This window comes from Hippocampus guttulatus, chromosome 4 (assembly GCF_054856545.1).
Source record: "Hippocampus guttulatus isolate MCC_2025c chromosome 4, RoL_Hgut_1.0, whole genome shotgun sequence".
Classification (NCBI taxonomy): domain Eukaryota; kingdom Metazoa; phylum Chordata; class Actinopteri; order Syngnathiformes; family Syngnathidae; genus Hippocampus; species Hippocampus guttulatus.
In genome coordinates this window covers 22,392,575-22,416,314 of record NC_141264.1, presented here as the reverse complement: position 1 = coordinate 22,416,314, position 23,740 = coordinate 22,392,575, and the positions used below count along the sequence as shown (strand labels likewise).

General features: G+C 44.4%; 1 protein-coding gene across 6 annotated transcripts; it reads left to right on the top strand.

Moving 5' to 3' along the window:
• The first annotated feature begins 216 nt into the window (after window positions 1–216).
• On the top strand, window positions 217–23,589 carry LOC147206651 (centrosomal protein of 290 kDa-like). 6 transcript variants are annotated; one of them, XM_086108862.1, is made up of 52 exons: window positions 217–346; window positions 640–770; window positions 3,166–3,243; window positions 3,341–3,398; window positions 3,472–3,518; window positions 4,197–4,346; window positions 4,645–4,698; window positions 6,146–6,292; window positions 6,612–6,794; window positions 6,873–6,962; window positions 7,490–7,612; window positions 7,702–7,825; window positions 8,491–8,654; window positions 8,790–8,952; window positions 9,122–9,222; window positions 9,327–9,393; window positions 9,784–9,860; window positions 9,941–10,016; window positions 10,094–10,215; window positions 10,358–10,510; window positions 10,778–10,933; window positions 11,019–11,134; window positions 11,240–11,342; window positions 11,786–12,016; window positions 12,360–12,533; window positions 12,659–12,961; window positions 13,156–13,307; window positions 13,398–13,509; window positions 14,334–14,789; window positions 15,038–15,202; window positions 15,271–15,375; window positions 16,077–16,211; window positions 16,285–16,539; window positions 16,601–16,708; window positions 16,927–17,126; window positions 17,527–17,740; window positions 17,817–17,954; window positions 18,032–18,244; window positions 18,319–18,435; window positions 18,518–18,660; window positions 18,963–19,118; window positions 19,517–19,631; window positions 19,775–20,374; window positions 20,566–20,691; window positions 20,784–20,867; window positions 20,946–21,104; window positions 21,172–21,291; window positions 21,505–21,674; window positions 21,769–21,910; window positions 22,484–22,545; window positions 22,910–22,995; window positions 23,070–23,589. In XM_086108862.1, exons 2-52 carry the CDS (start codon window positions 657–659, stop codon window positions 23,294–23,296), a joined length of 7,734 nt encoding a protein of 2,577 aa, XP_085964988.1. In that variant the 5' UTR covers window positions 217–346; window positions 640–656; the 3' UTR covers window positions 23,297–23,589. The 6 variants fall into 6 exon arrangements, with proteins under 6 accessions (XP_085964988.1, XP_085964989.1, XP_085964990.1 ...); XM_086108863.1 differs by having other exon boundaries at window positions 23,074–23,225; XM_086108864.1 differs by having other exon boundaries at window positions 23,077–23,222.
• The last annotated feature ends 151 nt before the right edge of the window (window positions 23,590–23,740 follow it).

Sequence of the window (23,740 nt, the reverse complement as noted above, 5' to 3'; positions counted from 1 at the left end):
CGATTTGACACGATAACTTCCGGGGCAGTGGTGACAAGAAAAACAATATTGAGTCTTGTTCGCTTAGGTAGATTAAAATTGGCGAGAAAATCTAAGAGCTCATGTTTCATATATTTCTACAAATTAATTTGGACTTTATAAATAAAATAACAAAATAAAAAAGTTGATACCCCCAACCGCTAGATGGCGTTGTACAGCAGAAGACAAATAAGTGCCGAAGAAGAAAATCAACACCATGAATAAAATGTTACCGCGTTATTTGTTTTTGTTTTTTTCATTCACTGCAATATGGATTTTGTTTAAGCACTGATCGGCTTACTGGAATTTTGCACACGACAACGGAGAGGTAATTGATCTCACTCTTGGAGAACGTGTGACAACGGAGTTCCGGAAGAATAACCAGTCGTCTATGTTGAAACGCACACTAAATATCCTACGACTGTTGTTTTAGAGGCGCAAAATAGAGAGGCTTCGTTTTTCTCGGTTTAATGGCATTGTTTGATGGCTGAAATGTTGCCAACTCCTCACGTGATACGTAGCGTAGGAATCTTTTTTTAGAAGTCCGAGTCAACATTTTGTGATGTCAATCAATTTGGATGTTTTTGTGTGATATTTTGGTGTTTTGTTGACGGCTATCAGCTGTGGGTGGCGTCGCCATGGCCGGGACTACTGTTGCTCTCGAGTGGGATGAGATGAGGAGGATCGAGCCGCGCAGCCTCCACGAATGTGACAGACATGAATTGGACCACCTTGTCGCGCGGCTCACCTCGGTAACTATCCAACACGAATACATAGTTGGCCCAAAATAGATATACACTACTTCTCAATTTTTTTTCGTGTATGCAAATTTCCTTTGCTAACACCTACTTTTCTGCCTCTTCTCCCTTTTTCCCCCTGGTATCTTTTTCTTCCTGATCTCCTTCCGTGTCCATACAATATCCTTATTTTGAAAAAGACGAGGTTCTGCCTTTTATCCTTTGTTCCTAAAACATACTATTTTATATCTTCCTTCTACCCCCATTTTATTTAGCATCTTTCACTCCCTTTCTTAGAATTACTTTTCTGCCTTTGTTTGGTACTTGTATAATACTTTATGTAATTTAAAAAGTGTGCACTGAGGTTTGCTCCACCATATTTGCAGTACAGAATAAAAACGTATCACTGAAACACCTGCTCTCGATATTATTTCACTTTGGCTAGCTGATATTTCACATATGATGACCAGCCCTACTCACGGAGTATCATCTCCTGCACCTTTAAATCACATGGACATGTCACGAGGAGTCCATTTTCCCACAGTGTATATGCGAAATGTGTCTTTGAAGGTGCATAAAACAATAGTGTGCATTAAAATATGACAAGAGCGCTCAGTCCAGGGAGCATCAAAGGATTAACTGCTATGCTAGTGAAACACATAATCCAAAAGGCGGACTGGTTACGGGGTGGCAATACAAGTTGAGAATTTAATGCAAGTTGGAAATAAAATTAATCCTCCGGATATGGTGATTTTCTTTGGAACGTTGACTTTTTTTGTCAACATCACAAGACCTCACAAGATGAGAATTGGCCACAAAAGACTTGTGCGCGACGACTATTTTATTCTCGATTATTTGCTATGGTAAAGATTTGTAACCATGAAGAGGATAAATTCCGTTTAAACTTGTGTGGCTCCACATTTTGCGATGACCCTGGTCTGACGCTGCAACAGATCATTTCTTTCTATTAGGAGTGCAGTCATTTTTAATCAACAACTAATTGACAACGAAATTCATCGCTAATGATTTTTGATCGTTGATTCATTGTTTCGAGAACTTGTTTCATTTAAATTTGTCCAAATCCTCAGAATTTCTGCCTCTCAACAGTAAATGCGCTGAGATTGCTGTCGTCATCCATGAAAGCAGGCTTATCTTTCTCTGGAATCAAAATAAAACATTTCCAAAACATCTGTGCTTTGGAAAACAATGGTCAAATATTTTTCTACTTTCTGACATGTTATGGACCAACCCAGGAACTTTAATCCTGATTAATTAGTTCGAGCATTTTCTGCACTGTGAATTTCAATTGTAAAATTGAAACGTGTCGACGACAGTTTCGCGGGAGTGCTGGAGCCTATCCCAGTTATAGGCGGGGTGCAGCTTGAAGTGGTTGCCTGCCAATCGCAGGGCACACATAGACAAACACTCACAAGCACATGTAGGGACCACTGAGGCGCATTCAACCTCCCGTGCATGTTTTTGGAATGGGGGAGGAAGCCGGAGTACCCGGAGAAAACCCACGCAGGCATGGGCAGAACATGAAATTTCCACACAGGAAAGCCAGAGGGCCCTGAGTCGAACCCTGGACCTCAATACTGTGACGCAAAAGTGCTAACCAGTCATCACCCTCCCGCAGACAGATTAATCCATTCTTGAAATAATCATTAGACGCAGCCCTAGTTTCAATTATTTTACAATGGAACAAAACTCCTGCATTTGACTTTGGTATTGCCACTACTCTGTGAAGGATGTCTGCATGGAGCAGTACAAGCGCTTGACAACTGAGATATAAAGGCCCGGAAAGCCCAAGTGTTGTTAGTGCGAGCGTGTGCGTGTGTGTGTGTGCAGAATACGGTCATAAATATTTCACTGAAACTCGCCGCAGCAGCGAAGATAAAAATGATGCACATCAAGCGGAAAATGTTGATTATCCAAGATGGGCGCTCACGCAGTGATGCCAGACAGCATTAAACGAACTGAAAAATCAAGACTTAACTGGCTGACAGTAAATACTTTTCGACCACCCCATTAGGGAAAAGTCATTATTCAAGCAATGTATTTCTTTCTTTATTTTGTGTGTGGCCAAAATCCTTGGGTGGGCCGGGCCCTCTTGAGCTTTTCTTCATTGTCATCTGAATATCCATACTCATTTTCTCACACGAGCTATTCCCCAATGTGAGACAAAACAAGAAACCCAGCTGATGAAAGTCTGAAAGTACCAAATGTCACTCAGAACATTTTGCTGTTCACCGTTCAGTCACATTTAGGGTCATAATGAGAGTAAAATAAGTCCCAACTATTTACAGGCAGCTTGTAAATAGTTGGGGGGGGAAAATCAGTCTGTGAAAGGGGCAATTCTCAGTCCTCATTTGATGTCGTTTTTATGAGGCGCGTATGTTTTGTGTTGCAGACAGAAGAGTGGCGGGTGGAGCGTCAGACTCAGGAAGATGTAGTCCACATGCTGCGAGTGTTGCAGGCCCTGCTCAAGGTCTTTTTTTGCACCTTGATTACATACCATCAAGATCACAGTGATGATCAGAATTGTGCCTGGATTAAAATGCGATTTTGTCCTCTTCCCGCTTCAGATGAAACATCAGGAAGCGTCTCTCGCCGAGCAGTTAATAGAAGAGCAAGAGAAAAATGGTCGGTACGGATAATTTGTCTGAATAGGAGATGCTGCTTATGTGGATTTTTGACAATGATGTCTGTTGTGTAGAAAAGAAACTTCAAGCCAAGATATTGAGACAGGAGGAAGACCTCAAGGTAAGGCTTGGTTTATTAAAAACTTCAAAAAATGAAAATTCACCAGTCCACATGGACTCATGCGTCATATTTAGAGGCTTGTTTCAGATCTCTCGTTATTTTCACAATATATCATCTTCTGTTGGCCCGTCACTATCGATTATTCCATCCATTCATCAATAACATTGATTTTGCACGAAAATGAGGATAGGCGGTTTGGATCATAGATGGAAGTTTTGCAAACATTACTTTTTTTTCCTATTACGGTTTATGAACCGATGATCGCGGTTTATATGGTGATGTTCAATGACTAAACGACACCAATTAAACGGCAGTACCCAAAATGACATTGACAGGGAGTGACATTGTACTCAGTAACGTTTTTGAAACAAAGCCACTTCTTGGGTGCCGCTTAATGCAACGGGGTGCATTGTGATTGGCTGAGCACCTTAAGAGGATTACTGTACAGCTAATTCCGAGCATAGTCGCGGCCGTGCTCGTTTGGATTACGACTGTCTTCATTTGTTAGATTTTGTACACCGTCCAACGAGTCACCTGTTTGTACTGCAAAGAAGAAGGTACTCTTGGGCTAATCTGTGTCTACAACATGTCTACCTAAGTTATTCAGCGTTCATATTCTTACCGTAATTGCTGATCATTTTCTTTTTTTGTTGTTGTTGTTGTTTCGTCTGTTCTCAGTACGCCAAGAGCAGAGATGGTGGTGGCGGGACAGACAATCGCTTCCTGAGGAATGAAATCCGTCAGCTGGAGACGCAACTGGAACAGAAGGAAAAGGAGGTGACCCATTTGAGGAGGGAGATGGGAGGAAGCAAGAAGACCATCGATGAGGTGGGTCACCGTCACATCAGAATCATTTTGATGCTCTTTGTAGACCGGTCGGGCCGGATTCATTTGTGGGACGTTGTGCGCTAACATAAGCCCCTGCTAACAGCTGTTGCGACGTCACACATTCAGAATGATTTTGGTGTTCGGATACTACGGCATGAAATAGTGTCTTAATGTTTGTTATATAGCTGAGCCCAGCTTGTGAAAAAAAATCAAATAAAATGAGCACCTGTGAAAGGCAATAAGCAGTAGAACTACAATCGCTGTTTGTTATGTGTGTGCTTGCTGTGTCCTCTTGCAGTTGGTCCTGCGAGCAGAAGCAGCCGAGGACGAGGTCAAGACGTTGAAAAAAGAGGCACGTAGCCGCCACGCAATTGCTAAAGCTTCTCGTGTCCTCTCCTCTTCACCTTTGTCTTTTCTGTTCAAATACAGCCTTACTCAATTGTCTCGCATTTGTCATCCACATTTTTTGTTGTCACATATTTTCCCAATGTCCTCCCTGATCATCTTTGCCAAAGATAAAAAAGCTCAAGAGGAAGGTAAGACTCGTAGGTTGTACGATAAAATTAGATTTACGGCCTTAAATCGTATCGCCAAAAACAAGGTCGTGAACATTAGAAAGCATTCGGCTTGCTTACGTCCAAGTGGTTTCGGATCCAGGGATCCTTCCTTCGGCTTCTGTACGAACCTGAAATCGTTTTTCAAATTCTGCCACCAAAGCGAGTAAGCTCACAAAATCATTTCAAGTAGCCATGGTCGAAGACAGCCATGATTACCTCCAAACACCAACATGACTCAACATGATATTTTGAAAATTCAGCCTCTTTGACTGATAAGTATGAAATCTGGAGGCCACGTAAGCCTTAAGGAGCCCTGCCACTTTAGGAGTCACTTCCATCGGTCTTTTTTAAAGACCGACTTGTCGGCTGGTTAGCGCCGCTTAGAATGTTTTGAGTGTTGAGCCCCTGAAAAGTTTCACCAAGCAACTTCAAAATTGATCGGCATGTTTATCACAGTGCGGCACGGTGGTCGACTGGTTAGCATGTCGGCCTCACAGTGCAGAGGTGCAGGGTTCGATTCCGGCTCCAGCTTTCCTGTGTAGAGTTTGCATGTTCCCCCCCGTGCCTGTCTGGGTTTTCTCCGGGTACTCAGATTTCCTCCCACATTCCAAAACATGCATGGCAGGCTAATGGAACACTCTAAATTGTCCCACTGTGTGATTGTGAGCTTGAATGGTTTTTCATCTATGTGTGACCTGCAATTGGCTGGCAACCAGCTGGGGGTGTACCCCGCCTACTGCCCAAAGACCTCTGGGATAGGCTCCGAAATGCCCGTGCCCCTCCTGAGGATAAGCGAATCAGAAAACGGATGGATGGATGTTTATCACCAAAAATCGGACAAATCCAGCCCTGAAGGGACACAGGATTGCGACATCGAAGTGGCCATTTAGCAAGTCATTCATTCCAGGGGATCCTTCAAAGACAAGCTTGCCGACTTGGTCGGAACCTGGAATGTTTTATAAATTCTGGCCCCGAAGCCATATTCGCTTTGCAACACGAAATTTGACGGGCGCGTCTATCGTGAGTATAGACAATAAATAAGCCCTACCCGAAAAAAAACACAAAAGCGGAAGAATTTTTATCATGGATATCACTTGTACAGTATAGCAATAGTTGTAGGATTTGTAGAGCCCCTTCTTAGTATAGAAGTGTAAATGTGGGGAGATGAGTATGATGACCATTGGCGTTAAATTCATTAGTTCATTTCCTTGTGTAAGTAAAAGTAAATGTGTCCTGGACCAGAACACGCAGCTGCAGCGGGATGTCGACTTTTACCAAGGAGAGTTGGAACGTAAGGAGTCCGATGCGTCCAAAGAGGAGAATGCCGAAACTCAAAAGAAGCTCAGCTCAGCCAACCGCCAGCTTTCCCAGTGCCTGGACGACTTGCAGGTAGGGCTGCAGTACTCAAGTCCAGACTCAAAATGTTTTTTTTTTTGTTCTCTCGGACTTGACTACCGACTCCTTGGCATTTGAATCGGACTTGTTTCAGACTTGGCTATTGGACTCGCAAAATATTTTATCAACTTGACGGAGTCCAACTATGTTTTTGTTCCTCAAATGAATGTCCTCCTTCAAAAGTCTTTTGGCACGCAGTCTTTTGCCGTTATAAAATTCGGTTTTAGATCAGGTTGGCTTGCAGGTACCCCATCGCCTTCCTTGCATGACCATCTCCACAATAACGACCAGAAATGTGTCGATCTTATTTTAGCAAGCAGAAGAGGACATTTCACAGCTGAAGGCAGACAACCTCCACATGCAGAAATGTGTGATGGAGTCAGCCAAGGAGATGGAAAAGATGAGCGACGAGTACAACCAGATCAAAATGGCCGTCCATCAGTGCGACTCCTTGACAGACCAGCTTAGGAAAGACAGGGATCGCGCTGAGCTTCAGGTTAAAAACCTCCCCTCCAATGAAACACTTTTTAAGTGCTCTCGGTTTTCATGTTGCTGACATCTGCATCATGTGCAGGTCAGAGAGTTGACGCAGAAGATTAACTCCATGACAGAAGAGGATGACCCCATTATTGCAGCGGTGGACGCTAAAGTGGACCAATGGAAGGTTGGCGTATAACTTTTCAGGACCCCAAGTTACTTTCACCCAAAAGAACGTTCTTAGGAATTTCTATCGTGAGTAGTCTGAAAAGACACAGCAAGTCTGCAATCTTGAGTTGTAGTAGCCATTTTTGGGTCAGTTATGAGTTTTGGTGAAATGCAGACAATGAGGACAAAGCTAGTTTCACTCAGCAACAGCTGGTAGTACTGTCCCGTGAAAAAGTATTTGCCCCCTTGCTGGACTTTGCATATTTATCACATAAAGATTTCAGTTCATCAAATTGTCATTGCATGTAGGCCACTGGTGTCAAATTCAAGGCCCGGGGGCCAGATCTGGCCCGCCACAGCATTTTATGTGGCCCGCGAAAGCAAATCGCTTTGTTATAAACTAAAACATTTATATGGTATATTTGAATGACATTTGAGCCAAGATGTGTAGTGGCTCAACTGGTTTCAAGCGTCTTCGTATTCACTAGTAGGCAGATGTTTTCACCTACCTTGAGATTGTGTTCATGAGTTGATGTTCATTCGCAGAAAGTGCTCTCTGCAAAGGATGAGGACATTTTAGTGTACCAGCAGATGATCCGTGACCTGCAGCACAAGTTGCGAGTCGCCCAGTTGGACTTGGACAGAAGCAACATTTTAGCCTTGCAGCAGGTCCGTTCCATCTGCTTTACTTGACGTCTTCTCCGAAACATGTCACTGACACTGATGAAGACAAATGTTGGTGAATGAATGCCCTGCAGGCTGTGGAGGAGCGAGATGATCAGATTAAAACCCTGAGAGAGCAAGTGGAGCAGTTTACAGATGAAATGGAGAAGCAGACATTGCTCATGGAGGGTCTGAAGGTGCCCAAAAAGGAAAGTAGTGGTGAGTTGCTCCAGGTTGTTCCTCACACAACAAAGACATCTGTGATAAAAAGCCATTGTAAAAAGTGAATTTTGTTCTTTATGAAAAGCCGCATTTTGCTAAGGCCGTGTTTTACTACGGTTAGGTTTGTGACAAAAAATTTAAATAGTGTACACATAAATTGTGGCAAAATTGGGATGTTATTTGTTTTCAAGTGGCACAGGTCGAATGGTTTGGACACAATTCTGGGATTTTTATTTATTTATTTTTAATTGTTTTGATACTTAGGTTTTGTGTTCCAAGAAAATTGCTTCCAATAATTTTGGTTTCCTCGTCAGAATAACTCCAATGTGTTGTACCCCCCCGTGCCCCCTAAAGAACAGTGTTGTTTCGTGCTTGCACGGATAAGGCGCAAACAACACATTGGAGATGTGTCGTTTGGGATTTGGGGAATACAAAATCATTGGAACTGGGAAAAAAAAAACATTTCATTGAACAGTATCACATTTGATGCCAAGTTTCATTTCTTTTGTCTACTTCATCGTATTTATCTTATAATATTCATGGGTGTCAGAGCATAAATATAACAATACGGAGGCTGTTAAATGACGCGAAAGAGATTGTGTTTTGTGAATGTATTATGGAGAAAAACGTGTGTGTGTGTGTGTGTCTCCCTCTGGTTTAAGCATTGGTCCAGCAGAGAAAAATGGAGGAGCTCACATCCAAGCGGGATGCTGCTGAAATGAGAGCAGCAGAGGCAGAGGAGGCTTTGAAACGAGCCGAAGCTCATGCCGAAGAAAAAGACCAAGAGCTCATCGAGGCCTCAAAGCGCCTGAGAGAATATGAAAGAGTAAGTGGATAAACAACACACATCAGTCATAAATGCAATGCCATCGGTGTCACTGCGTGCCCAGTCGCTTCCTGACTTGTGTGACACAAGATGTTGGTGATGTCTCAAAATAAAGGCTCTTTTTCTGTATTCTAGGGCACTTATGGCCTGGAAGAAGCCACCGCTGAGGTCAAGGAGTGTAAAAGTCAAATCCAAAGGAGAGATTTGGAGTTGGAATCTGTGACCAAAGAGATCAACCAAGCGTACATGATGATTAACCAGCTTTCCGAGGAAAATGAGGATTTCCGGGAAAGACTCGGTGATGTTTTTTTTTTTTTTACCCCATCGCAATATGACAACAATAACAACTTTCACCTCATCTCAACTTTATACCAAGAGCACTTTAACAACAACAACCACAGCTGTATATAAGTGCTGTACATAAGACAAAAAAAATAAATCATCTGACCGTTTGTGTCTTTCCAAAGGGTACGAACCCAAACAGGAAGTGGACCTGAGCGAATTCAGACGAGCAAGAGACCTTAAACAGCGGCAATATAAAGCTGAAAATCAAATACTCGCTAAAGAGGTATAAACACAATCCGTAATGGAGCTGAACAATTTTGCAAAATAGTGTTCAGCCCGAATCCAAAATTTCAACCCAATATTTTTTTCTGCAATGATCCTGTTCAGATTGAACGTCTCGAAGAGGAACGACTACAGATGAAGAAACAAGTCAGACTCCTGGCCAAACAGAGAGGTGACTTAATCACTATTCACTCCAAACATGTGACACAGCAGCCACTTAAGACAAATAGATGTCTCCTTTTTCCCCATCGGAAACCGAAAATGGGGAGAAAACCTGTAATTTGCTCAGTTTTCACCCCATTTAAATTCAAACCAAAACAGCAGCAGCTAGCAAGGCACATAAACAATTTTACGATGAAGCAAAGTCATACACTTCAAAAACTCCCCTAGAAAAAATAAGTGCCCTGAGCAGCCATTTTGGTTGCAAACCCGCCATTTTGGACTTATTTCCAGAGTTTCTTCAGAAAGGAATTAGTACTGGATTTTGATCTGAGCAATACCGACGTTTTAGGGCTTTGTGTAATTTTCTCTTCAGCCGTGACCTACATTTCTGTGTCTTTAGGGCTGCCACCATCCATCTTGGTGGAGGAAGCTGTCTCACACAGGACAAGTCACACAGACGAAGAGCTCCGAGCCAAGGTCAGCACATTGGCACTATTTCAAATGAAAATTGAATTCCTGTCCTAGTCCTATATCATTTATGGACATTGTGTATGCAGAATGAGCATCTGGAAGAAGAGGTGCAAATCCAGAAGAGACAGATGGAGCTCAACAAGACACAGTTTCATCTCAAGTGTACGCAGAACCTTCCCAGTTGCGTCCCATCCTCCGTCTGGCCCTTGCATTTGACTATTTTCTGCGTCTTTTCAAAGTGGAGCAGCTCTCCAAGGAGAAAGGAGATGTGGAGGCTGCGCTCAAGGATGTCCTCCGGGCTTTGAAGGCCAAGGAGACCAGTCCGTCTGACGCCGACTCGGGTATTTCTGGTCTCGTGGATGTGAGTAATCTCCCTGATGTTCTTTTTAATCCTGAGACTCAACCCGTTCCTGTCTTCTGTAGTCTGTTCTGCTTTTGCCTCTGATTTCCAGTTTGCGCAACAGGATTTTCATATTCCTGCATCCAATTGTGTCTGATCACAGGTAGAGAACGTCATGGGCAAGCACCTGACGTCAGACCTCAAGTCTCAAATCCACGAATTAGTGGGTAGAAACGAGGAGCTCCGGCGGGAACTGAAGTCCACCCGTGAGGAAGCGACGGGCAGCGTCGCTCGACTCGCCGCCGCAAAAGAGAAAGTACGTCCGTGGCGGAGGCCGGAAGCCGCTGCCAACTTTGATTTTCAAGGCTATAATATCTGGTCATAGAGTTAACATTTAACAGTGATGCGAGTCTGTAAACATTCCATGTAGTCCAGTTTGCTAACTTTCACCAACACAAATTTACACGACAAGCGTCCCTTTTTTTCCCCACAGTGATCGAATCCAAAGCTCCTTGGGTTTTTGTTGACTTTCGATGACTGCTTGTGACAGTCCTGTGTGTGTCTCTTGTGTGCGTGGTGTCAGATGAGTCACCTGGAAGGCAAGCTGGAGCGCCTGAGCAAGTCGGGCGGCGGCATCACTGGCGGCCTTTTCCAACCACTGAGCCTCCCCGAGGGCCTGGAAATCAGCAGCATGGAAATCATCAACTCCTTGAACGAGTACGCCGTCCGGCTGCTTCAGGTCTGTGGTATCTTGTATGCGTTAATCAACGGATAAAAAGCATTAGCTAATATTTTTTTTTGTTTCTGTTATCGACGTTAACTAGGAAGTCCAGAATCAGGAGAACACACGGGACATGCTGACAGCAACACTGGAGGAATACAAAGAGAAGTTTGCCATTATTAGCCATCAGCAAGGGCTTCTGTATGAGGAATACCTCAGGTTTGAAGATGCAGTGTTCCTTATTGGATTCTTGAAACGTGAAGGATGTTTTTAGGTGGCCGAGTGCTGACATTTCATGGAATTCTGAATGTAATTTTTGTGCAGTGAGAAGTCGCAATGGGAGAAGGAGAAAGAAGCTTTGACGAGCACCAGAAGCAGACTTGAGGAGAAACAAGAGTTGGACTCTGTTAAACTCCAGCAGTTCAGTGTAAGCAAGATGAACTTTCACGCCAGGAGATTGCAAAACTGCCGCATTCCAGACATATCGCGTGCGAACGTTTACACAGACGCACGATCCCGCAATCAAGATAGTTAAGAGGACATTAGGGACAGCATCGGGTGTGACGTAAGAAATAATTGTTGGACAGCGACAATTAACTCATTCACTCCCAAAGACGTTTTTAAACGTCTTTTCAGACCTGGTCTAGAATTGGCTGGTACTGAATGAGTTAATATTTCAACAAAACAGGATGGGAGAACTGTCAGGTGTTAAACTTCATACCCTCATCCTGGCATTGCGGCATTTTCGTTTTATAGGCGTGTGTCCCACTTCGGTTACCCTCAGAAATTAGTCGACTTTGCCCCCCAACCCCCATTTTGTGTCGGTGGTGTTCAAAATCCCACAACGCTTCACTTCACTCCTACCACTAGGACCTGCTGGAAGCCCTTGAGAAGGACCCAGAGGAAGTCAGGCGGCATCTGAGTGAATCGCTGCGCAAGTTGACCGTGTCCAAAGTCAACGAGAAGAAGCTGACTCGACGCTGCACCACCCTGATGGAGCAAGAGCAGCACCTGCGCAAGGAAAATGCTCGGCTGAGGGACGCCGATGCTCAAATGCAGACTGCTGTCACCGAGAGAATAGGCTGCCTGCTCAGATACAAGGCAAGCGACCATCTCTCAGTCTGAGAGTATTTCAGGGTTCTTCCTGCCTCAAAGTGAGGCAAGAGGTGGTGGTATCCAGACTGTTGTTAGTGAACAGGAGACCCACGGCAACACGTTTCATGTTTCATCTAGCATTTATTACACTGTTTTTTTTTTGTAGGCCTTTGTCAGAGCCAGGTGAATTTGTCCAGCTACTAAAGATCAGAACTGCTGGCTCTGATTTGGGGAAAAATCTGGACAAACATGAACTTTGCTTTCGTATCATGAACCTCCTTTTCAACTGAATCGCGTCTCTTGGCCTCTATCTTCTGTCCTGAAACGTCATGGAATTTTGTTTGGAAAGGAAACTGCAGCGTACAGGATGGCGGTGCTGCAGAAGGCCTTGGATGACAGCGTGCCGGCGTCGGAGCTGGAGAAGGCCAACAGGCAGTACACAGAGCTCACAGTCAAATACAGAGATGTGCTACAGAGAGACGGACTGCTCGTCAAGAGAACCACAAACTTGGAAAATCTGGAGGTGCGCAAAAACACCACGGTGGAGTCTCAAAGGTGTAATTTGTTCCCTTAGGACAGCGATTCTCAATGTGAGGCGCCACGTGTGGAACACGACATCCCTTCAGATTATTCTTTCTGTCCCTTTAGAGTGAGAATGCATCGTTAAGAGGACACATGGCCACCATCAACAAGGAGCTGGAGATCACCAAAGAAAAGCTACACGCGTTGGAGCATGCGTGGGAGAACTCGAAGTTGGAAACGGGCAAGGGCGATGCAGAGAAGAGCCAAGGCGAAGGGGCATCGGCCGCCCGGCGGCTGGCCACGCTGGAGATGAAGGAGCTGAACGAGCGTCAAAGGGCGGAGCATGCCGCCGCCATGTACGAACGGCTGAGGAGCTCACTTAGCAAGGTGGAAGAGCGGAACAGTGAGCTAGAAGCCAAGTTTGCTGAGGTAGGACGGGGAATAGGGCACATATACAGCTCCATGGACAGAAAAAAAAAAAGAATCCACTGCAATGATCTATTTCTCTGATGATGAAATTACACATATCCTCACATTTAGCCAATTTATTTGCCACTTGCCAGCCATCATACTGTAATGGCGATCGTAGGCTTGGGCTCCAATGTTTTTGTTTCCCTCCTCAGTTGACCAAAATGAATGTAGAGGCACAACACCTGGAGCGAGAGCTGAGGGATGAGCTGGCTGACTGTGTCACCAAAGCAGCAAGCGATGCCGACCGGGCGAGGATCGGACAGCTGGAGGCCGTCGAGGCACAACTGCGCACGGAGCTTTCAAAGTATTGTGTCCAAAAATATCAATGCTACAGTTAAGTCTTTTTTTTAAATTCGGATCATAATGACAGGCTGCTTTGAATGATGATTGATAGGATTCGGGAGGTTTCCGACATTGCAATGAAACAAGCGTCAGCTTTCCAGGCCAGACAACATTCGAACGACAAGGAGGTGGAATCTTTGAGGAGACAAATCTTAGACTACCAGGTATGTGTGATAGCATAACAAGACTAGGACTTGTACATGAATACAGGGCATTATGTAAAATCCTTATTCTACCCGAATAAATGTTTCCCCGTTAATTATAAGAATAGCAAATGACAATGACATTATTCCCAACAAGTTTCGCCTTGCTCTTCCTGCAATTTGTTTTATCTCGCCCAATATCAAATAAGCTTTTTTTTTTCCTAATACATCTTTATTTAAATAGCGCTTTCACAACAGCTGCAGCTATCAGAACATTTAACATAAAATAACAAAAATACAACAGAACTCACTATTATGTGCTTTATGTTAACACATCATAGGTAGTAAAAAAAAAAAAAGTAACATCCATTTTTAACCTTGATTGTATATTATCTTATTTATAATTGTATGGGTGAGGCAGGGAAAAATGAGTAAAATATTTGTAGCTCGGAAGCATGTAACTCGGGTCAAAGGTTTCCAACTTGTTCTTTAATAGTCAATTTTAAGGGTTGGAAAAGTAGGTAAACAAAACATAGCAAACAAATCACTAAATTGGACAACACTTACTCTGCTTTTGTAAACTAATTGCCCATTCCTCCTCCATGCTAGCTTCTTTAACCGGGGTCCTCCTTTTAGAAAAATCTAAAAACAAACCCAGTAAAAACATTTTTGCTGCTGGCTTAAATGAGTTCCAAAACTCAACTCAACTGTATTTGTAGAGCACTTTCAAACAGCCATCGCTGCATACAAAGTGCTGTACATGGAGCAAATTAACACATAGAATAAACAGTAAAAAAAAACAACAACATACGTATCTTGTTCAATCTTTCATTTCTTGTTATCAGTCTCAATCGGACGAGAAGGCCCTGGTGGCGAAGCTACACCAGCACATTGTGGCTCTGCAACTCAGCGAGTCAGACGCCTTGGCTAAGCTTGCCGCTTCCGCCGCCCACGTCCGCCATTTAGAGGCGCTCTTGCGGCGCTCCGAGCAGCGTCAGGACGCCGGTGAGCGGGCGCTGTTCCTGACCCGTCAAGAGGCCAGCAGCCGTTGCTGGCGCCTGCGGCAGACGGTGCAATCGTTGCGCCGCCAGTTTGCTGGCGCGCTTCCGCTGCAACAGCAGGAGAAGTTTTCGTCCACCCTGGTGGGCCTCCAGGAGGAGAGGGCAAAGGCGTTCCAGGAGAGGAGGGAGGCAGAGGAAGCACGGAGGACAGCGGAGGGTCGCGCGGAAGAGCTGGAGTTGAGGCTACGAGGCCTGGAGGAGCTCTGCATTACGTTGAAGGATGCCAAAGGGGCCCTGAAGGTCAGTTGTCCTCCAAGCCTTGCCCCACAAGTTAATGTCAAAGCTTGCATCCATTCCATCAAAGGATATCAAATGAAGATGCTAAACTAACATAGCATAGAGATCAGAGCAAGAAAAGTCAACCGCTAAAATTAAGGAGCAACACTGTTGACATCCATCCGTTTCGAATAGCATTTGCGAGGAAACTTGCAGAAGTGTCGACTGTGTTCTGTTCGTATTTTACTGATCACGTGACATCACCAAAACAGGTACGCGAGTGGCACAAGAAGATGGAAGAAGCCCATCTGCAGGAGCTGAGGAAAAGCAGGGAGGTGACAATGCAAAAGGAGGAGATCCGGTACCTGAAGAACCTGCTGGAGGAGCAGGAGAGAAACATCCACTCACTTGGCGAGGAGTTTGTGCAGCAAAATATGGTAAGCATGAGCGTGAAAAAAAACGTTCACTTTTAGGCACTTTTGTACCTGATTTTCTTTGGTCCAAGATTCAAGAAGAGCGCCAGCTCGCGTGGGACCAGCGAGAGTTGGAGTTGGAGCGTCAGCTGGACCAGCACGAGAAACATCAGGAGTTACAGGGAGGCACTGAAAAGGTTCATTTTGAAGCATTTTTCCATGGCTTTTTTTTTTCGTTCTAAAATTAGCTATAGATGGTAAATCAAAAGATTTTATCAATGAATTCAGATTTATTTGTCAGGGCGATTTTTCTTATTTTCTTATTTTGCCTGCGGTTTTAGTAGTTCAAGGCCAGGTGGCACGTTGTGCCACTAGTTGGCACGTCCACTTCATAGTACAGAGGTGCAGGGTTCGAATCTGCATTTGGCTTCCCTGTGTGGAGTTTGCAACCCGTGCCTGCGTGGGTTTTCTCGGGGTACTCCGGTTTCCCCCCCACTTTCCAAAAACTTGCAAAGTTGGTTAATGGAACACTCTAAATTGTCCCTTGGTGTGATTGTGGCTGTGAATGGTTGTTTGTCTACGTGTGCCCTGTGATTTGCTGGCAATCAGTCGAGTGTTTCCCCGCCGACTGCCCCAAGATGGCTACTCTAGGCTCCAGCACGCCCACAACCCTCGTGAGAATATAAAGCCGTTGAGATAATGGATGGATGGATAGTTCAAAGCTGACATGGACTGCTTACACAAACATGACTAGAAGGGAGCCAGTTTACAAAAGCATTGCGTATGAATAATGTAGCCATTTGGTCGCTATATTCAGCGATTTATCCGACCCTAGCAAGTAAAATGGCAAATGAAAAAAAGGTCTTATTTTAAAGCCATATGGTTTCTGTGATTTCAGGCAATGGATATTCCCAGCTACCTCCCGGACACAAATCTACCTCTCAACCGACAACATGAGTTTGCCTTGAGAAAAATCAGTGAGCAAGTTGATGTTATCTTGAACACGCAGGCCGCTGGAAAACTTCTGGAGGAGGTATCATTTCCTTCCATTTTGTGACGCTTTCAATCTTGCAACGGCTGACAGGCATCCTTTTGGTCAAACGCAGAAACTGAAGGAGAAGGAAGAAGCCTTGAGAAAGTCCGAAAAGAATGTGGCGGCCAGGGACAAAGTCATCAACGAGCTGCGTCTCCGCCTCCCGTCCGTTGTCGCCGGCGGTGGGCGTCCACCGACGGACACTTCCGAGCGTGAAGGAGAAGCGCTCAAGCTGGTGCACAAGACCGTGAAAGATCTCCAAGGGCGATTGGACAAGAAAGATGCTGTGCTCAAAAAGTACCAGAACCAACTGTCACAAGCCGTAAAGGTACGGTGATACCAAACTGTCGTAGTTCTCTTCTTGTCACTGACCTAGCGACGAATCTCAGGATCAAGAGGAGCTTATCAAGAGGCATGACGAGGAGCTGAGGACACTTTATCAGAAGTTGGATTCTAACAACGACACCAACCTGGACCGCCTCAAACGGCAAGCAGCGGTACTAATAGCTGGGTTTGATTATCCCCCACACACCCCCACAAAAAAAAATACATGCATACAAGCGTTAAGGGTATTTTATTTATTATATAATTAATCGGTAACCTGAATTTTTTTAAACAACTATTAAAAATCGTATCAGTTTGGCTGTTGGCTATACAAAATAGGTCAGACATTCATTGGTTCCCAAATACTCCTTATGTCCGTCCCACGCGCCAGGAGATGATGAAAAAGCCGAGCATCGTCGTGCCTACCTCCAAACATTTGGACCGCATGGCAGAGTTGGAGCAGACTGTGGTCGAACAGGACGTGTCGCTCATGTCTGTCACCAATAAGCTGAAGATGGCCACCGTGGAATTGGAGCAAGTGAAGATGGCCATGGATGCGCAGGCAAAGAAACATGCAGACGAGATGTCCAGGTTATGGGGCGTTTCCTGAACTTGGGGGGCCATTTCTGTTGGATGATAACAAGCTATATTTTTGTATGTGGTTCCACACAAATTGCCTTTGATATCATGAGCTTATACAACGAATTGTTGGTTTAAAAAAATGCACGGATTGCATACACATTGTCCTTTTTTTTTTTTGCAGTCTTTGAATGACTTAGCCCATTTATCAGTTTAAAAATCCAAATGTGGCCTTTGAACACAAACATTTGCCCATGTCTGAGTTAACCCATCAAAAAGGGACTTTATGTGAAGTATCGCATTTTAAAAAGGTGCTGGATATGTTCAAAACCAGTAAGATGTTAAAGCCAGAACGATGTGGTGACAGAAGAACATCTGAAACCATCTTGCTAAAATCACGGCTCTTACACAGGCTCAAGGAGTTCCATAGCGTAGAGGTGGAAGATCTGGCCGTGGAGACCAAAGACCAGAGGAGAGAAATAACAGAGCTGAAGAAGGAGATTGACTCCCTCCGGAACGAGCTGGAGAGCCAAAAAGAGGCCAACGTTCTGTCTCCAAGCAACACCATGAAGAACTTGGTGGAACGCCTAAGGTTGCAGCTGGTCCAAAAAGAGAAACAGATCAAGGTTTGTCAAGAATGTTTTTTTTTTTTTTTATTACTTTGGATCACAAGCTTGCTTTCATTATGATTTGTTTCCTCAGGCTCTCAGCAAGGTTCTCTTAGAACTGCGGACCCAAATGACATCTGCTGCCGAACAACAAGTCTTAGCCAACGCCGCACAGACTGAGGAGAGGCTCAATGTACAGAAGTTAGTCGACAAGCACACCAAAGACCTGAAGGTGGGGCTCCAACTATCACATGACTGATGTGGATTATGATTGGTTGGATACAAACACCTCATACTCTCTCCACAAAGGCTCGGGTGCAAGAGCTCAGCAAGGAGCTACAAACGGCAAAGGAGTCAGCCAAGAGAAACGAAAGCACCCTCAGAAAGGAGGTAGACAATCTGAACCAAGAGCTCCAGAAGAGCCAGAATCATCAGAAGAGCCTTCAGGTCAAGAAGGAGGAAGGAGAACAGGAAATCCAGGAGCTCCAGAAGCAAGTCAAGAGGCTCAGCAGCTGCATTCAGGTTGGGGAAAAAAAACTTCTTGGTTGGAAAGACCTTTGCAGTGTTGTTCCATGAATAAATATTTCTCGACATAGAATGAAAACATGTTCGAAGCGAAGGGGCCAACCATTGAGAATCTACAGAAGAAGATCAGGAAGTTGGAGTCAGACCTGGAGAAGAGTGCTGAAACCAAAAGAGTCAATCAGGGAAAGGTTTGAATAACCGTCAACCTTTATTATGTACATGTCTAAATGTTTCATTTGCGGCAAGGTAAATGCTATGTACATTCGATAGTGCAAAGAGGAAATACTGCTGTGGGAAGAGGGCAAGAAGTGGCAGTCTAAGCTTGAGAAGATAAAGAATGCGCTGAAGGATAAGGAACAAGAAAATGACTCGCTGTCCAAACAGCTCAACATGCTAAAAGACCTCTATGGCAGGTCAGTGACAACAAAATAAGAATAACAAAAACGGTATGCATCACGTGATGCAGGTGCTGAACGATTAAGCATTTTTGAATTGAAATTGCGAATCGTGATCACATTTATCAGTTTGAACACCAAATACCTTTGTAGTGTATTCAGTTAAATGTAGGTTGAACATGATTTGCACATCACTTTATTCTGTTTTTATTTATGTTTAACACAATGTCTCAAATTCATTGGAAATAGGATTGTAGATCCAGCGTCTATGGTCACTGACGACCATTGTTTTCGCTGTGTTGTTAATGGCGCAAACGCAGACTAGAGCGAGAGAGGAACATACTGCTGAGGAAAACAAAAGCTCGAGGAGTGACGGCGGACCAGGTTGCGGGAGTCAGACGAGATGAGCTGGACAAGGACCTCGAGGAGCTGAGGAAAAAGAACGTAGAGCTGGAGAGTCAACTGAATGCCATTAAGTACGTATCCCGTCTTTTTCAGTACTATGGTTCACATCTTATGTCTCTGGCAGCACTCACTTTATCCAACGCAAGTCATTCAAATCAAGCCCCATGGGGTTTTAGGTGTGCCACAGAGATGTGCTCTGGGGGCCCTCCGCCTCTTTTGTATTCATGTGTTGGGACTGTTGTCCCGTTCAATAAATGGCTGAAAATCAATGGCCGACTCTTGCTCTCCTTTCCCACATACAAAACCATTCCACATGCTACTGCTTCCTTTTTTTTTCTCCCCGCTTCACCCAAGTGGCTATTGATGAAGCTCGACGATCAAATTCAAATGTCTCCAAATGTTGCATTGCAACACAAAGCCACGACCACCGTACTGATCTCCGATGTTTGTATTTTGGGGAACCTTCTAGGCAGCAACAGGCTCTAAGTCGTGACGCCGCTGTAGAAGATCTGACTCGGAGGAACCACCACCTGGAGGAAAGACTACAAGCAATAGAGACCCAGACATCTCCCTCAAGAATGCCCGTGAGTGTTACTGTAAAAACACATCCCAGATTTTCAGAATATTCTCAAATGGGACTTCTTCACACACATCCTCATCTGTTTATGATATAGCCCCACTATTTTTCTCTTGTCTTCATCTGTTTTTATTTCTTGACTGGTGTCAGTTGGATTCATCGCATGCAAAGAGGAAAACCTTGCAGGCTTTGAAAGGAATGACTTTTGATGTTAAAAACGTCTCGTCAAAAGCAAGTGCAGCGCACCCTCCGGATGAACTACAGTGCTGCTCCCCGGGCCCTGAGGTCAACAGTGTCACCTCTGAAAAGTCTGAGTTTGAAACTGACGCTGAAGAAATGAATTTGAACCTTGAGGCGGCCAAAAACCACACAGCACAAAACAACCACGTAGAGGGTGTAAATAAGATGGAAGCGTTGGGGAGTAACAGATCTGCGGACATACCGAATGGTTCAGAAGATGCAGAGCCTGAATCTGAAGAATGTGAATCATTGTCTTTCTCTGCAGAAGGTGAAACAAAAGGTCATGGGAATAAAAATGATGAATTGGTTAGTCGAGACAGTGATAAAGACGAGGGGCGATCAGATGCAGAAAAGCCTGAGGGGACAGAAGAAGATTTAGTGTCTACAAGGGAAGCAACAGCAGATATTCCAGATATGACCAAATACGAGGAAACAAGCCAAAACCTTGACAGGAAACAGATGGATGATGGTGTACAGAAGCCAAAAAGCAGGTCGCAAATATATCCGAAGGTACTTCAGGCCGCTGTAGTGCTCCAGCACTGTACTAGTTTTGTAGTACTCCTCACAGAGCTGAAGTCTTCCCAGTGTTCCCCTTTTGTGCTTTACTTTTCCATCGTGGTGCGTAGGCAAAAAGTTACACATGCAGCTTTCTAGATTTTAGTCTTAAAACAATATATCTTTCTTCTTTGCCTTACTCGAAGACATCAGAGAAGGATGCAGAGACACGAGACATGAACCTCCAAAAGGAAAACCTCAAACTGGCTTCAGAGAATCTGGAGCTCCGTCTCCAACTGGCACAGGCCAACATCGACCTGCCAAGGCTGAAGGTCCGCACCAACTTTCTACATGGTTGCTGAGAGTACCTTGTCACAATTATCTATAGAATCTAGATTCGTGGTGTATTGCTTTGCTTTTCTAGAGTAAAGTTGCAGACCAGGAGGAGATGTTCAGTGTCCTGAAGAAAGAACGCGCTGATTTGCAGAAGAGGCTGGCCAATACCAAAGTAGGATCCCGCAGAAAAGAACAGACCTGTCTCCTTTTTATAAAACCTGACAATCATTTGTTATGGGATCCTTAACAGGTTAGCTACAGCGGAAAAAATGTGCCCGAACTCGAGAAAACCATCCACTTGATGAGGAAGGTGGTGGAGAGGTTACAAAAGGAGAATGAGGCACTCAAGAAAACATCAGCAATTCAGAGTCAGGACAAGGCCTTGGAGCAAGAACACAAAAAGCTACAGGTTGGTGTCCGCATGACACGCATGCTTTCACCATAGCAGGCACGACCAATCGTCTTTTGTCTTCCAGGCCGAATACGACAAAGTGAAGAGCCAACAGGAAGCAGAGATTCGCAGATTGGAATATAAATGCAGAGGACTGGAGAAGATCGTGACAGAGAACGAACGTTTGCGAAAGCAAGTCAAGAGGGTACATTGAAGACCAGAAATAGATTAATGAATATCCAGTGCACTGTCGCTTCCATGACGGTCACCATTTGCAAATTCACCAATTCACTTTTTTTTCTGTGGAACCTGCCGTTATGTGGTTCACTGTACAAGCTCCATGTAGATCCCAAATTGATAAACCACTAAGTACAGACCACCATTTAAAGTTTACATGTTGTCAAATGTCGGTCATCAGGAAGCGAATGCCGTCGAGAAACTGCGAGTGTCCAAGACCAGCGTGGAGCTGGGCTGTGAGAAGCTGGAGGTTGAGCTGGAGGAAACGAAGCAAAGACTCCGCGACGCACTGTCCAAACCCGCCCTTCAAGTCACTGACGGCAAGTCCACCAAGGTGTCTGTGGTGACTCGGTAAGAAGGCCGGATTTTACCATCAAAAATTGGTGCCAACTGTTGTTTCTTTCTTCTTTGTTTGAATTGATTTTTCTCCCACTTGTTTCCGTAGAATGTTTGAGAACAAGATGAAGGAACTGGAGAAGGAACTCTCCACGAAAACCTCCAATCTGGCAGAACTCAAACAGAAGTTGAAGGAGGCGAATCTACGTGAGGAGACGGCGCAGATACGCATCCAGCGACTGGAAGATCAGGTCAGATTCGGCGACTTATTGTGCGTTCATCCCCCCACTCTCACATGAGCAATTAGTCCAGTCCTATTTTTATTAAGCCATTTGCTTCTCGCTTTGTACAATTTGTCTCGCACATCCTAGAAGTGAGCGCCTGGTAGGCTATAAATTCCTGTGGTGGATTAAATGGTCCGCATTTGACAACCTCAACCAAACTGGGGAGACAATGACCGAATTAAATACACAGTCCAGCGCCTTTGGATGTACCGCACAGACAAGAATCTGTTTGCTTGGTGTGAGGCTGTTGCATCTCGCTCAGGTTTGGTCACAAATTTCAAATGAACAGATGGGCCAGTTCAAAGAGATTGAAACTACAACATCACTTTGTCTCACGTTACATATTACACTGCCGCCGGTCACATCCAAGTTTGTGACGTTCGATGGAAGGTAGAGGTGGTACACTTGCGTTTGCCTTTGAGCCTGCCTTGAGCAGGACACCCCTTCCTCCCCCTACTTGCATCCCATGTTCAGATATTTTAACCTTCCCACTAAGCTAGGAAAACTGGAACCAAAATCCTTGTTTTTTCATTTGAACAGGTCGACAAATTGAATGTTGCCGACGGGGCGCATACAGAAGCAGATGTCTCCAAGAAAATGAGGTGTAACTATGAGTTTATGTTCATCCCTCTACTGTAATTGACATTGCCACAATCTGTTGCCGCTGTATCATACACATCAAAACATAATAAGAAACACACACACAAAAACCACACTGTGTGGTTGCTGCAAAATATTGTGTGTCCTAATTTCTGTTCCAGCGAGCTACGCTAATTACTTCCAGTATGCTACAATGCATGTGTTTTTGCTGTATTTCTCCACAGTATTTTTGGTTTGAATTGTATACCACTTTTACGTGCCACAACATACTAGCATTTCAAAACTGCATGAGGGCTAATCCTTTGGAGTAGGAGGGTACAAACGCATTTTCGGACTATTGTTTTAATGGTTTTTGTTTTTCCACAGCGAGTTGAGGAAACAGAACGCAGAGTTTAAAAAAAGACTGGATGAGTCCAGCGAGCAAGACAGTGGGACATCCAAACACGACACAGGTGACGCTGCCACACACGCTTTATTCCACACTCTGCCACGACAAACTAAATTCTCCCTTCTTGTACTTCATAAGAAAGCAGGAAGCTGAAAAGTCTCCTTAAATCAGTGGAGGCGGAGAAAAGCAAACTGGAAGCCCAAGTCCAGCAGCTGAAGGACGAATTGGGCAAGTTGGATGAAACATTCTTTGACGAGATTGAAGACTTGAAGTACAACTACAATGTGGAGGTGAAGAAGAACGTCGTGCTCGAGGCGCAGCTGAGGGAAATGTGTGATTGCACCTCAAGAGACGCCCTCAGTTGAGGTCAAATCGGGTGCAGCGTTTAATAGACAACTTCATGGCTTGGATTTTACTTACACTGATAAACCTTTCAGTGCCTTGGTAGCGATAAGCATCAGTGTGATTTGAGCAATTTGTCCATTGGACAATGTTATTTTTAAAATTGCAGGAACTTTTACGTCTTAAAATGTTACTTTCATAAGTGCAGCTTCAAATGTCGTACAGTATACTGTATTTTTTTCTGTTTTACAACTGTACAATTGTCATGTACAATCGTAGTGTTTGTGATAACTACAATAAAACATTACACGGGTTACTTGGGGAAGCCATTGGAGCATTTAGTTGACATCCCTGATATCCATCTTGACGTCTGTGTCCCAATAGGCTGTCTTCATGAAGCCACTTCAATGTGGGAGTGGGACAACTACTGTACGTGTTACTCGTAAGGCAAAACTGTGTTACCTGAC